This window comes from Marmota flaviventris, chromosome 19, assembly GCF_047511675.1.
Source record: "Marmota flaviventris isolate mMarFla1 chromosome 19, mMarFla1.hap1, whole genome shotgun sequence".
Taxonomy (NCBI): Eukaryota; Metazoa; Chordata; class Mammalia; order Rodentia; family Sciuridae; genus Marmota; species Marmota flaviventris.
Window position 1 is genome coordinate 30,274,190 of NC_092516.1, and position 12,909 is coordinate 30,287,098.

Here is a 12,909-nt window from a genome sequence, read left to right on the forward strand (position 1 = left end):
TCAATGGATTAGTCCATTCATGAGGACAGAGCTCCCATGACCTAGTCACCTCCCGCAGGTTCTACCTCTAAACACCATTACATATGAATTTGGAGATTAGTTTCCAACTCATGAAATTTAGGGGACACATTCAACCCATAGCAGTAGGTGTACAAATAAACATTTGTTCAGGGCTTTCCCTGGGCCATAAAAAGAGATCCAAGCAAAATGCCTTGGGAACACACAGAAAGAGCAATGAATTCCATGACCCTGAGGTGTCTAGAAAGATTCATGGACCCTTAAGGTGAACCTTGAAAGATACATAGACTTGGAAGATGGAGTTGCATGTTTATTCCCAGCTGAGTGTAGAGGATGTGGAAAGGCCCAGAAACTGAAAATCCAGATGGGCGGGCAGCAAAGTGGGAAATGGGAGTGCAGGGGGATCATGAAAGCCTTGGTCACGCTGGGATAGGGGCTGTGCTTTTCTATTCTGTGTCTAGGGCTGCCACAAATCCAGACTCTGTATTTTTGAGAAATAACAAAAGTCACCCTCTCTGTGGACAGACTGAGCCTTGCCCAAGGTGCAGGTCCTGGCTAGCACAGGGAGATGAGGCTGCAGCCAGTGGGTGCTCTTGGGGAGGGCACAGCTCAGGCAGCCTCAGTAGTCCTGACTGCATGGCACAGGAAGATTTTGAGCAGTGGGCATCACTGTTTGACTCATGTCTTATGCTGATCACTTGAGAATGAGGGATCAGTTGCAGTATTGATAGACAGGTGAGGGCTGGGCGGGAACTCAAGTCTAGATAGGCCTTGTAGGGACCAGATGTGAATAAGAAGAGGACCAGGAAGATTGCTTCTGGGGACTGACCTGAGCCAGCTAGGGAAGAGGCTGTGATGGAGTCAGGGGTGACCAACCCACCAGAACAGAGGGTGAGGAAGGGAGCACAAGGTCCCAGGCTCGGGTCTGCTCCTGACTCTTCCCTCACCCACCCCCAGAGCTGGGGGACCTTCCTCTGGTCCGCCTGGATTTCTCCTGTAACCGTGTCTCCCACATCCCGGTCTCCTTCTGCCGCCTCAGGCACCTGCAGGTCATTCTGTTGGACAGCAACCCCCTGCAGTGCCCGCCTGCTCAGGTGAGGTGCTGGGTGGACCCTGGGGACAGGGATGAAATTAGGCAGGAGTGGGGCCGTTACTGTGGTACCTTTGGTAGCCAGATCTGGAAAGCTGCTTGTCCCCCTCACCCTCCTTCCTGCGCCTCCTTACGCAGATCTGCCTGAAGGGGAAGCTTCACATCTTTAAGTACTTATCAACAGAGGCTGCGCGTCGTGGGGCTGCCCTGGGGGACCTGGTCCCTTCCCGCCCCCCAAGTTTTAGTCCCTGGTAAGTCCCAGTGGGAAGGAAGGAAGCCCTTGCATTTTCATGCCCCCTCCTGGCCCCAGAGACCCCCTCATTTCCTGTAGGAGGATGTGGGTGCTGTCAGCATGGGGCTGACCAGGTCTCCCTGGCTGGCCCCAGCCCTGCTGAGGATTTATTCCCGGGACGGCGGTACGATGGTGGGCTGGACTCAGGCTTCCACAGCGTCGACAGCGGCAGCAAGAGGTGGTCTGGTAATGAGGTAAGGCTCTTTTCCAAGGGTGATTGGTGGTGGCAGCCCTGGGAGAGAACCTCTGCACTGGGGGGCATTTTGCCTCGTACCTCTGGCTCTCAGAGTGACAGGCAGTGGCTAGAGCTCTTCCTTCCCTCTGCCCACCATCCCAGACCCTACTCTCAGTCCCTCACAAGACCCCCTGTGAATCCCCAGCACTGCAGAGAGCCCACCTCCCATATGTGCATCTGCCTTTACAGTCAACAGATGAATTTTCAGAGCTGTCATTCCGGATCTCAGAGCTGGCCCGGGAACCTCGGGCCCCCAAAGAACGGAGAGAAGATGGCTCTGGTGAGTAGTGGAGTGGGGCCAGGGAGGCACAGGGAGGACGAGGGCCCAAAGGCCCCCATCTGCTTGCTGACTGATGTTTTCTTCCCCTCCAGCTGATGGAGACCCAGAGCAGGTTGACTTCATTGATAGCCATGTCCCTGGAGAAGATGAAGAGCGAGGTGCTGCTGAGGTGAGGACCAGTCATGCCCCTCCTCCAGGAGGGGAGCTGGAGGGAGGGAGGTGGTGCAGTCTCTGGGGACCAGGGATTCCTTCATCTTTACTGTGTTCTCTCTTCAGGAACAGCGGCCACCTGAATTAAGCCCTGCGGGCCCTGCGGCAGGGGACGGGGAGAGGGCACTGAGCAGCAGGTAGCCCAGCTCCTAGCCCACATTGCCCTATATTGCAGTCCCTGGGCCCCTCCCCTTTCCCTGACTGTCAGTATTTCTTTCTTGCTTTGTCTTCATCCTTAGGCGGGAGGAACCGGCAGGGGAGGAACGGCGGCGCCCTGACACTTTGCAGTTGTGGCAGGAGCGTGAACGGCGGCAGCAGCAGCAGCAACAGCAGAGTGGGGGGTGGGGGGCCCCCAGGAAGGACAGGTGTGGGTTTAGGACAGACTGGAGCTATTGCTAGACAGTGGGTCTGGGACTGGGTGGACACAGGCACCTCCCGAGCTGATCTGCCCCTCAGGTCCGTGGGGTGCCTGGCACAGCTGACTCCCCCCTCTATCTTCTTCCAGTTTCCTGAAGCTGGGGATCAGGGCTGCTGGGGGAGGTGCTGCTGCCTCATCCACTCAGGCTACCTACAAGTAGGTTTCGTCCCTGTGACCTCTGCCCACAAACCTTTTCCTTGATCCTCCCCTTTAATTCCCTTTCTGTCTCTCAGTGGGCTGCCTAAGTCTAATACTATACAACCACAACCGGGAACTTCAGGGGGGCAGGGAGTCCCTGTGCCTGCCCCTCCCCCCCAGGAGTCCCTGCCTATGACTGGACCAGGTAGGACAGAGACTTTGGGAAGAGATGGGGGTGATTGGGACCTGGTGTCCTGAGGGAAGAGTGGGACACTGAGGGGATGTCTTTCTCATCTGTCCTTCTCCCTGACTTTGGCCCCCAGCGACAGCACCTGTTCCCCGGCCACTGGGCTCCATTCAGAGACCAAACAGTTTCCTCTTCCGTTCCTCCTCTCAGAGTGGTTCAGGTGGGTCTCCCCATTCTCCCCAGTACTGCCTACCTTCAGCAAGCCCTGACCATGAGACTAGTGCCACACACTGGTCTGCAAGCTTTCTGGGTCTGTTGTCCCTTTGTGTTGAAAATCCCACAAGCAGAGAGACAAGAAGTGTGAGTGCCAGACACTGACAGCTGGCTGCAGTCAATGGTGTGTGTAGTGGAGACAGCCCATGCCTTCCTCTTCTTCTTAGGCCCATCCTCCCCGGACTCTGTTTTGAGACCTCGGCCAGCACCCCAGGTTCCAGATGAGAAGGAATTAATGTCTCAAGTGCGCCAGGTAAGCAGAGGTAGAACCTTCAGGGGCTGGGCCTGGGCTCAGCATGGTGCCTCCTCCAGCTTCTTCCCTCCCTCAACACCCTTTCTCACCCTGGCCCTCCTGTGAGGTAGAAGAGGGGAACTTGTGCATTCCCTATTGACTGACCCCATCTGCTTCTCTCTCCCTTACTCCCAGGTCCTTGAGTCACGGCTGCAGCAGCCCTTGCCTGAGGACCTGGGCGAGGCTCTGGCCAATGGGGTCATCCTCTGTCAGCTGGCCAATCAGCTACGGCCTCGCTCTGTGCCCTTCATTCATGTACCCTCACCTGCTGTGGTCAGTTGGGGTGCAGGGAGGAAATAGGGGATGGGTCAGGGACTTCTGAGGCCTCTCCCTTACTCTCTTTTCTTTCTTTACCCATCCTCAGCCAAAGCTCAGTGCCCTCAAGTCTCGGAAGAATGTGGAGAGTTTCTTAGAAGCCTGTCGAAAAATGGGGGTACCTGAGGTATGTATGGGGGCTATTGTCTGCTGTAGAGGGTGGCAGTATCCTGGGCTCAGCTGGTCACATTGCATGGATGGCAGGGTTCTGTTCACAGGGGTGTCTGCTCCTAGAGGAAGCATATCACATGCCACCACCCGCACGTCTCCCAGCCCTGCATGTCTGCATGTTGGCATGGCTCTGGCCTTGGCATGTGAGGGCAGGGGTGGGAAGGACTGGCTGCTGCTGCTGACATCTGTCCTTTGTCCTTGTCCATCTGCCCTACCTTCCCTTCCCAGGCTGACCTGTGCTCGCCCTCGGATTTCCTCCAGGGCACCACCCAGGGGCTGTGGACCACATTAGAGGCTGTGAAGCGGGTGGGGGGCAAGGCCCCCCCGCCTGTCTGGCCCCCCTCTGGTCTGGGTGGCTTCGTCTTCTTCTACGTCGTCCTCATGCTGCTGCTCTGTGTCGTCTACACCTGGCTCCTGGGTTCCTAGGACTGAAGTCACCCCCCATTTCTATTTATAAGACTCCTGTTCAACCCTATCCCCACCAGTGGTGCCTTCAGCCCCTACCAAAGACACTAGTGTATCCCCCTCACAAACACTGACCTCAGAGGCCCCACTCTGGTGTCCCCAGAGCTGGGCCCCCTGCCTCTGGGCCCCCTCCTGTAGCCCCTCACTCACTGCCCCTCACCCTCAGTGCTGATGGTGCCTTCCTGTCCTTTTCCCACCCAGCCAGGCCCCACCTTCTGACCCCCCACCCCCGGAGGGGCGGGAGCTTGGTTCTTCCTTCCCCTCCTTTCTTCTACCCCCCCACTGGCTGCTATGGGGGGCTAAATTATCTCTATTTTGTAGAGAGAACTCTATATTTGTAGCGGATGTGGGGGCCCAGGCTGGGTCCCTGGCTCTGTGTATAAACTGTACAGACTGTGGCTGCCTGTGTGTTTGCATCTGCTCCTCCTGTGGCCAGGCCCAGTCCTGGTGGGGCCCCTTGGGCTCCATGTGCCAGCTTGCCTGTGCCAGCATTTGCCTCTGGAAATGACAGGTCTCCCCTGCCCCCTGAACCTTGGTCCTGTATGTTACCTCCTTTTTGTTACCTGCTGACAGCTTTCATGTGCATCATTTGTCCCCAAGCTGTGGACAGTGTCTACCAGGATGTCCCCGACCTTCACCTCTTAACACCTTGCCCGGGACAGGGAACCTGAGTGGAGGGGGTACCAGGGGGAAATTAACCTGGGCCCCTCCCCCCAGGAGTCCCTGTGCCAGCCCCACCACATCCTGGAAGAGGAGGCGGCCCCTGGAAGGGGTCTCCCCCACATCGCTGCTGTCCTCCACGCACTGCTGGAACGGCCTTAGGGGTGGAGGTAGGGGTGCAGGGCCACCTGACCCCGGAACCGAAGACCTCACTAAAAAGGATTTGGTGAGGGTGGCCTCCGGCCTGACCCTGGGCCTGGGGCTCCCCTCTGCCCTGGAGCCTCCTGCAGCTGAGGGTCTGGATGGAAGACCCGACATGATGTTGTGAGCGCAATAAAGAGAAGCTGGAAGCCCCCTAGGTTGGCCCTCAGGTGTGAGTGTGTCTGTCAGGGAGCGGCGGGAACTTGGACGCCCTTCTCCGCAGGGCACGCGGGGCCTGAAGTGCCCTCCTGAGCGCGCCCATGTGGGGCCCGGGGCGGGGTCGGGCTGGTGGACCCCGCCGCCAGGGGGCGTCGGTGGAGCCCGGCGGGAGCGCGCGCCACGTGGTAGGGAGACGGCGCTGGCGTTGGGCGAGGCGTCGTGGCGAGGCCTCAGAAGTGGGCCGTGGACCTAGGCTTGTGCACAGGGCCCGGCTTTAGGTTGAGGGAGGCCGAGCGGGGCCCGCGGGAAGCGGACGTGGGGGCACAGCGGCGCTGCCCCGCGCTCCCCCAGACGCAGCATGTTGCCCTGGCCGCCTCAGCCATGGGGCACAGGCAAGGAGGAGTCGCAGGAGGAACCAAGCCCCTTGGCGGGCAGTGACCAAGGGGAGGCCTGGAGCTCTGGAGAGGAAGCTCCGGGGGAGCCAGGAACACCCCCACAGGACAGGTGAGGGGCTTGGCTGGGGCCCCTGCACAACAGGGGACCCTCCACCTTTGCCCAGCACCGTAAATTCAGTCTCCCCTGGGATCAGGCACAGTTGGCCTTGCCACTAAGCCCAAGGAAGTTTTTGGAAAGGGGATGGTGAGTGAAGCATCTCGTTCTCTTCCCCAGCCAGCAGCCCCAGGCCCTGGGCCTTTCCTGGAGCGGGAGAGAGCAGCAGCTGGCCCCCCACCCCCAGGCCAGGCTACACAGCAGTCCCCAGAAACCCCAGGTAGGCACAGGCCTGGCTGCCTCTACCCTCAAGACTGGCTCCCTGACTCTGAGCCTGTTCTAATCTCTTCAATTGCCCCCCCCCCCACTTTCCCCCCAGGTGGCTTGGGAGGTGGCCCCCTCAAGGATGACCCTGCTGTCACCCTGGGACCCCAACTATGAGGCCAAACCAAGACCTCGGCTGGTGTGGGTGAGTTGGGAGGACTGTGTGGTTCTGGCTCAGGGTGGCAGGATGTCCTGGGAAGGGACTGAGGCTCCAGTGACTTTCCTGCTCCACAGGGGTCCAGCTGTGGGTCAGGTGCCTCCTTCTCAGGCCGGACACTGTGTCATCCTTCCTTCTGGCCCATGTACGAGGTCTCAGGCAGGGCTGCCAGGCCCCTGGCCCCCACTCCAGGGCATCAGAATGAAGAGCAGTCGCCCAGGGATGCAGGTACTTCCCTAGTGCTTTTCGCTCCCGAGGAGTGGTCTAGACTCCAATAGCATCCTGGTGCTGGGTTGGGAGCCCCCTGCTGCCCCCCCTAGCAGGCTCTCTTCCTCAGGGCTCCCAGTGATGTGCTGTGAAGATGTCTTTCTTTTGGACCCTCTGCTACCCTGTGGGCAGCGTGTACCCCTGTACCTGTCTGAGCCCCCTCAGCAGGTGAGAGTGACTGTCCTCTGCCACCCTGCCACCCCTCCCCCACTGAGCCTTTCTTTGGAGCCTGGGAGGAAACATTTCCCTTCTCTCTCCTCAGAACATGGGCTCGCTGAAGCTGCTGCTGCCGCCCCCCATAATGTCCCCCTCAGTCTGCCCCTCTGCATCCCAGGGCTGCTCCACTGCTTGGCTCAGTGGGCCGGAACTGATCGCCCTCACTGGCCTGCTGCAGATGAGTCAGGGGGATCCGAGACCCAGCTCCCCGCCAACTTCCCCGATCCCTGCCAGGTGCACAGCCCCTGTTCCTGTTTCTGACCACCTAGGCCCCAGTGGTAGCCAAAGCTGTTCTGGAAACACTGACCCACTACTTCCACAGACCCAAGACACCCATTGTCCATAGCCCCCTGGGGCAGAGTGAGCCTCCCACTTCACCAGGCAGGTTCTGTTGACAATAAAACTGTTGGTTTGCAAAACAAGCTCCCTGTGACAGGTGGCAGAATAGAGGCAGGAGTGGCCTCTCGTCCTCTACCATGGCATTGACTGTCCTTCCCTCAAATTCTTGTCTCTCATTGCCCCATCACCATGGGGCAGGGAAATCCACCAACCTAGGACAGTTACCCAGCAGGGTACCTTTAATAGGTGGGGGATGGTCCACAGTACAGAGTTGGGGATGAACCTATAGGAAGCAAGGACTTGGTCAGCTCTGCTGGCTTGTGCTTGACTGGGAGAGGTGGACTAAGAAGGAGGCCAGGTGTTTTAAGATCCTTCCATTCTTCTTGAGCTAGGGCCCCAGGAATTCACCCTAAGGCGCCGCAGGTGTGTGCAGGAACACCAAGCCAAACAGGAACCTTCATCTGTGGCCTAAGAGCCCACCTGAGTCTGATTCTCTAGAACTCTTTAGGGAAACAGGATCAGGCTTTCAATTGAGAAAGTCCAGAAGTTTATAATTTGGGGAAGAGGTAGGTGTGGGGTTGGGGGGAGGTAGAAGAGGTTCTAGAATTCTCTCCCTTAAAAGAACAGAGCTGGCCAAGGGGCAACCCAGTGCCTCTGCAAGTCTCAGATTGGAGGTCAAGACTTTGGCCTTTTAGTCGCGGTAGGGGGTGTTAGAAAGCATGAGCGGGATGGGGGACATTGGTAACTTTGGCGAGTTTCACATTCTTCCGCTGGCCAGTGCCCCCGTCTGCTCACTGGCGCCTCCCAGAGGTTCTAGAACTCGATGCACGCGTAGCTGTGCGGGCCGGCCCTTGGGCCGTGGCCACGAGCGTCTAGAGGAGGGACCAGGTCCAGGTCGACATAATTGAGGTAGCCATCGGAGGGCGCCAGCCTAGCAGTGTCCTTTTCTACCAAGTCTGGAGCCCCATACTTAATGCACACATACTCCCCAGCCAGCTTTGTCGGCGGCAGAGAGCAGGGCCGAGCAACTGCAGGTCCCCAGCCGTCCCTTTTGCCGCTATGCTCTGGTGCAGGCTTCTGGGCCTTGGACTTGTAGGAAAAGCGCTCTGGTGGAAAGCTCTTCATGGGCATGTACTCTGTGCCTCCCCAATCTTGAAGGGTCTGGTGGGCAGTATCGCTGTCAGCGAGAGGAAGACCTGAGGGCCCCATTACCACATAGCCATCTGCCTCTCTAACCCCCATGTGCTCATAGTCACTCCTGGCTCCCATAGTAATGTAGCCCGCACCCCCATCGGACTCCTTGGGGTACGAAGCTGCCACTCCCAGCCTTGCCAAGGTCTTAAGGGTTGCTTGCTCCATCCTCTCAACCAAGCCTCTTGGCTGGGCTGCAGAGGCTGGGGATTCATAAGTTTGGGGGACAGGGGGTCTGGAGATGCTCTTTGGAGGATCCCTGGACGGTGGCTCAGGCCTGCCACTGGCACCACTGCCTCCGAGTCTCTTCATAGCGGCCAGGACTGTCTCGTGGATGCTTTGGGCCACCACAGAATCGGGTGCCTGCAGCCACAGTTCCCCGGGACCCGTGGGCGCCGAGCGGCCAAGCTCCAGGAAGAAGAAAGAGTCTGCGTGGCCGCAGCGGCGCACGCTGAGCAGGGATAGGCGCAGGGCCGGTGGCGACAATCCCTGGGTGTCCCGGGATCCTCTGCCCCCCGGCTTCCGCAGTAGGCTCAGGGACCCGGAACCCAGGCATAGGCGGTAGTCGCCGCTGCCCAGGCCTCGTGTTCGCCCCAGACCCTTGGGCCGCAGCGTCACAGGCCAGACGTCCTGGAACGGAGCGAGGATCGAGGCCCCGGGGTCTTCGTGGGAGCTGGGACCTGGAAGGACAACGGGCTGATCACAGGGGATTCCTTGGGCGGGAGGTTGGAGTCACCGTCCCCGGAGAATTGGAGACGTGTAAACGCTTAATATTTGAATTTTCGGGAGTTGACCTGTGAGAGGGACAGGTTTCAGATAAACCAGGTCTGCAACCCCACCGCCCTAACCCTCCTGGTGGCCCGGGGCTTGACAGCCCGTGTTCCAGCCTCACCCGCGGCGGCGGCGGCGGCGGCGGCGCGCACCTCGAGCATGGCATTGTACCACACCTGTTGCTCCGCCTCGCTGGCAGCTGCGACGCCCAGGCTGCTGTCGCGCGTGTAGAGAACGATCAAGTGGCGCTGGCGCGCATCCGCGCGCTTACTGATGGTGCACGCGCCCGCCAGGCTCACGCTGCGCCGGGGCCGCGCCCCGCCGCTACAGCCCGAGCGGAACTTCTTCTCGCTCTCGTAGCACTCGAGGCGCGGCGGGTCCTCCCGCAGCACGAAGAACCGGCGGCGCTGGGACTTCTGCTTCCGTAGGTGGCCGCAGAGCCGCACGTCTGCCGGACAGGGACAGGGCCAGGGCAGCGGCGGGCAGAGGGGCACGTCCGCTGACTCCAACTCCTGGGTGGCTGTGGGGCCGCCGCCTGCGGCGTTCATCCCGGGCCACAGGCAATAAATTGGCTGGGGAATAGCCGATCCGCTGGGTCTCGTTCCCTGGGCCGCTGGGAAAGGCCAGCAGAAGTGGGGTTGAAGTGTCAGGTCCAGGAGGGAGAGAGCAGCGACCCCACAGGTTGCGACCGTCTAGGTGCCGGCGACTCTCCCCGGTTCTCTAAAGTTTGGGACACACACACAGCATGTGTCTCAGTGGCCGCCCAGTAGCCTGTGACACCCAGCACTCCCTAGGGCCTCCGCGGTTGACCCGGCTGGGTCCCGTCCCTCCCGCCCTACGCCGACCGCTGCCGGAATCCCCACCCACTCGAGGTTTACCCTCGCTCACCCGGGCGCAGGAGTTGGAGTCTGCAAGTGGAGACGAGGGGTCCTGCGCCCCTGGAGACGATGTCTTAGTAGGGGCGGAGACTGTGCGGACGTCTCCGCCAATCAACTGACCAGTTGTGGGGGCGGAGAAGGGCAGCGCCTGCTGCAGGCAGGAGCTACGCGAAAGCAATGTGTGAGGCGGGTGTGATTGGACTTCGCGGTGATGGCGCTAGCGATTAGAGGGTGGCCAAGAGGGCCATCCTTACAGCAGCCTCCCCTCCGGCCTTAATTACTCCAGTGGACCACTAGGCGTCGGTCTCCTGTGTACACTCTTCCCATTCAGAGATGATTTTGTGCTTTTTCCTGCAAATCGCCCCGACAGCCATGGCTGCTGAGCTGTGGGCTGGTCTGATTTCTGAGTTGCAGGTTCAGTCTGTCTGTGGGTTTGGGGTGACAGGAGGTGTCTTGGGATAGGTAGACTTCTGGACTGGTCTTTGTGCACAGATCATAACCCCCAGAATCCCTAAGTAGCCACCGAAGGACCTGCAGAGAAAGAGGCCATCTCTCAGGGACACCTCCATGCTGCTCCATTGCTCTCAGCCCCCTCCTCACCATCACACCCCAAAAATGCTACCCGGACCAGCTGAAGACACTGCTCACAGAAGTATGGGCTCCCTGGTGCATGTCCTCTTTGCCCTTTGCATACTGAGAAGTTTGGCTGGGGCTGGAGGGTTGGACATTTTTGTGCCTCAATTCTGCTCTCAGGACCACTGCACAGTTCAGGGGAAGGATAGTGCTGGCCAGTGCACACCTTCAGACAAGCCCAGGTGACACATAAAGTCTCATAAGGATGGGGCCTTATCAGACTTCAGTGTAGTTCATGATCTCATTCCCATGGGCAAGCAATATTACTGCAGGGGAAAACTGAGGGCCTGATGGGGAAGAGGCCAAGCTGTGGCTTCTGTTAAAGAAAGTATTGGGCTGGGAGTGGTGGCACAGGCCTGTAATCCCAGCATCTCTGGAGGCTGAGGCAGGAGGATTGCAAGTTCAAAGCCAGATCTGGCAATTTAGCAAGACCCTGTCTCAAAATAAAAAGGGCTGGGGATGTGGCTGTGACTCAGTAGTTGAATGCCCCTGGGTTCAATCCCCAGTACCAGAAAAAGAGAAAAGGTATTGGGAAAGGGCTCCTTCAGATAGAGAACAGAAACAAGGGAACCTGGTTCTTTTTCTTAGACTAGTTCTTAAAGGCAGTCTGAGCAGAAGAGGGCAGGGCTTCCTGAAAATGGGGCCCTTTTCCGAGCTGAATACTGGAGAAGACAGCCTGCCGTGTGTGGTACTGGGATCCCTTAGCACCTTTCCTTTTTTTGGGGGGTGGGTACCGGGGGATTGAACTCAAGGGCACTCGGACACTGAGCCATATCCCCAGCCCTGTATTATATTTTTTTAAAATATATTTTTTAGGGGCTGGGGATGTGGCTCAATCGGTAGCGCGCTTGCCTGGCATGCGTGCGGCCCGGGTTCGATTCTCAGCACCACATACAAACAAAGATGTTGTGTTCTCCAAAAACTAAAATAAATAAATAAATGAATATTAAAAAATTAAAAAATATATATTTTTTAGTTGTAGATGGATACAATACCATTATTTATTTATTTTTATGTGGTGCTGAGGTTTGAACCCAGTGCCTTACATGTGCTAGGCAAGTGCTTTACCACTTACCTATAACCCCTGCCCCCCTATTTTGTATTTTATTTAGACACAGGGTTTCACTGAGTTGTTCAGCACAACTTGCTTTGAACTCATGAAACTTCTGCTTCAGCTTCCCAAGCTGCTGGGATTACAGGCATATGCCATCACACCTGGCCCTTGAGCACTTTTTCAAAGGCCATGCTGAGAGCAAGATGCAGGGAACCAACCAACATTTCCAAGGATGGGTGGATGGGCATCTGGCAAGGTGTGCAGGGTCTGCTTAGGTGTCTGTTGGTTAGCCAAAGTCCCATCCAGGGTCAGGAAACTTCTTTGCATATCAGCTGGTGTGGTGGGAGGCAGTGGCCACTGCCCAGAGGTGGATACTGGCCAAGGAGAGGCAAGTATGGGATGGATCCCTTAGTAGCCATACAAACAGGACTACGTTCAAGGCCAGAGGCACCAGTGAGGCCAAGAGGCTTGATGTGGGCACCATGTGAGAAGTGACAGGGTCACAAAAGATGTCTGCACACCCCTCCCCTTCCCAGTCTTGCTGCCACCTCAATGGCCCACGCCCCTGCTGTGCTGCTGGCCTGGGAACCCGGACTCCCCTAAGCTTGCTGCAAACCTATCCAAGGAGGCTCTCTTCATGCCTTCTTCCGGTCTCCCTCAACCAGGTCATCTTGCAACACCTGTCCTTGTGAAATCACAGTGACTGTCACACAGACAGCCCCAAACCACATTGTGTCATTGAGCCCTGGAGTGCCGGGTAAAGATAACACAGGAAGCAGCAGCAATCTGAGAGCCTGGAGAGTGGGCAAGCAATGGTGGGAGGTCAGGGGAGGTAGTCAATGCCAGTGAGCTGGCCTGCTGGGTACCAGGAAAAGCCTGGAGTCCAGCTGGTCTACACCAGTCGTCCTAGCAACAACATTGCCCTAGCCCTGTTTCTCCCCAGGGACAAAAGTGGCCGAACCTCAGCTCCACCAGTAGTGCCCCTCCCAACCTGAGGGTTCTACCTTTGTATCCTCATCCAGGTGCCATGTTCCACACCGGTGGAAGAATCTTGTTACCAGGGGGAGGAAGCCAATGGGAAGAGTTCCATGTGGGGTCTTTCTCTTCTGTGAATATGAGTGCCATAGATTTAGCCCCTCCCTCCCACCTTTTGGGTCCCAGGTGGAGAGAATCCTGGGGGCTGTCC

At 58.0% G+C, this 12,909-nt stretch overlaps 3 protein-coding genes across 6 annotated transcripts in view; 2 read left to right on the forward strand and 1 right to left on the reverse strand.

Moving 5' to 3' along the window:
• Lrch4 (leucine rich repeats and calponin homology domain containing 4) overlaps positions 1 to 5,402 on the forward strand; it is an 11,614-nt gene extending 6,212 nt beyond the window's left edge. Inside the window, exons 5-18 of one of the 2 annotated variants that reach the window (XM_027952868.2) lie at positions 976 to 1,112; positions 1,247 to 1,359; positions 1,495 to 1,594; positions 1,825 to 1,915; positions 2,008 to 2,084; positions 2,192 to 2,262; positions 2,365 to 2,490; positions 2,631 to 2,699; positions 2,777 to 2,886; positions 3,005 to 3,088; positions 3,309 to 3,394; positions 3,569 to 3,706; positions 3,798 to 3,875; positions 4,148 to 5,095. In XM_027952868.2, coding sequence (XP_027808669.2) covers positions 976 to 1,112; positions 1,247 to 1,359; positions 1,495 to 1,594; positions 1,825 to 1,915; positions 2,008 to 2,084; positions 2,192 to 2,262; positions 2,365 to 2,490; positions 2,631 to 2,699; positions 2,777 to 2,886; positions 3,005 to 3,088; positions 3,309 to 3,394; positions 3,569 to 3,706; positions 3,798 to 3,875; positions 4,148 to 4,345 — 1,478 coding nt within the window. In that variant the 3' untranslated portion in view covers positions 4,346 to 5,095. The other variant, XM_027952867.2, reaches the window with a different exon arrangement.
• Positions 5,403 to 5,496: 94 nt separating this feature from the next.
• Positions 5,497 to 7,279, forward strand: Sap25 (Sin3A associated protein 25). The gene is made up of 6 exons (XM_071605708.1): positions 5,497 to 5,908; positions 6,074 to 6,173; positions 6,273 to 6,362; positions 6,452 to 6,602; positions 6,712 to 6,809; positions 6,904 to 7,279. Exons 1-6 carry the CDS (start codon positions 5,763 to 5,765, stop codon positions 7,201 to 7,203), a joined length of 885 nt encoding a protein of 294 aa, XP_071461809.1. The 5' UTR covers positions 5,497 to 5,762; the 3' UTR covers positions 7,204 to 7,279.
• Positions 7,280 to 7,409: 130 nt separating this feature from the next.
• On the reverse strand, positions 7,410 to 10,156 carry LOC114106088 (insulin receptor substrate 2-like). Of its 3 annotated transcripts, none has more exons than XM_071605707.1 (3): positions 10,047 to 10,156; positions 9,280 to 9,771; positions 7,410 to 9,067 (listed from the first exon to the last, which is right to left on the reverse strand). In XM_071605707.1, the coding sequence occupies exons 2-3, from the start codon at positions 9,704 to 9,706 to the stop codon at positions 8,010 to 8,012; spliced, it is 1,485 nt and encodes a 494-aa protein (XP_071461808.1). In that variant the 5' UTR covers positions 9,707 to 9,771; positions 10,047 to 10,156; the 3' UTR covers positions 7,410 to 8,009. The 3 variants fall into 3 exon arrangements, with proteins under 3 accessions (XP_071461808.1, XP_027808678.2, XP_071461807.1); XM_027952877.2 differs by having other exon boundaries at positions 9,280 to 9,878; XM_071605706.1 differs by having other exon boundaries at positions 9,280 to 9,878; positions 10,037 to 10,156.
• Between the last annotated feature and the right edge of the window lie 2,753 nt (positions 10,157 to 12,909).

What these genes read in the sequence shown, in the direction of transcription:
- LOC114106088 (XM_071605707.1), bottom strand. Translation starts at nt 9,706, where the DNA reads ATGAACGCCGCAGGCGGCGGCCCCACAGCCACCCAGGAGTTGGAGTCA. An exon ending in CGCCGCCGCCGCCGCCGCGG is followed by an intron (nt 9,068 to 9,279) that starts GTGAGGCTGGAA and finishes TTGTCCTTCCAG; the next exon opens with GTCCCAGCTCCCACGAAGAC.
- Sap25 (XM_071605708.1), top strand. Translation starts at nt 5,763, where the DNA reads ATGTTGCCCTGGCCGCCTCAGCCATGGGGCACAGGCAAGGAGGAGTCG. An exon ending in GCAGTCGCCCAGGGATGCAG is followed by an intron (nt 6,603 to 6,711) that starts GTACTTCCCTAG and finishes TCTCTTCCTCAG; the next exon opens with GGCTCCCAGTGATGTGCTGT. An exon ending in TGTCTGAGCCCCCTCAGCAG is followed by an intron (nt 6,810 to 6,903) that starts GTGAGAGTGACT and finishes CTCTCTCCTCAG; the next exon opens with AACATGGGCTCGCTGAAGCT.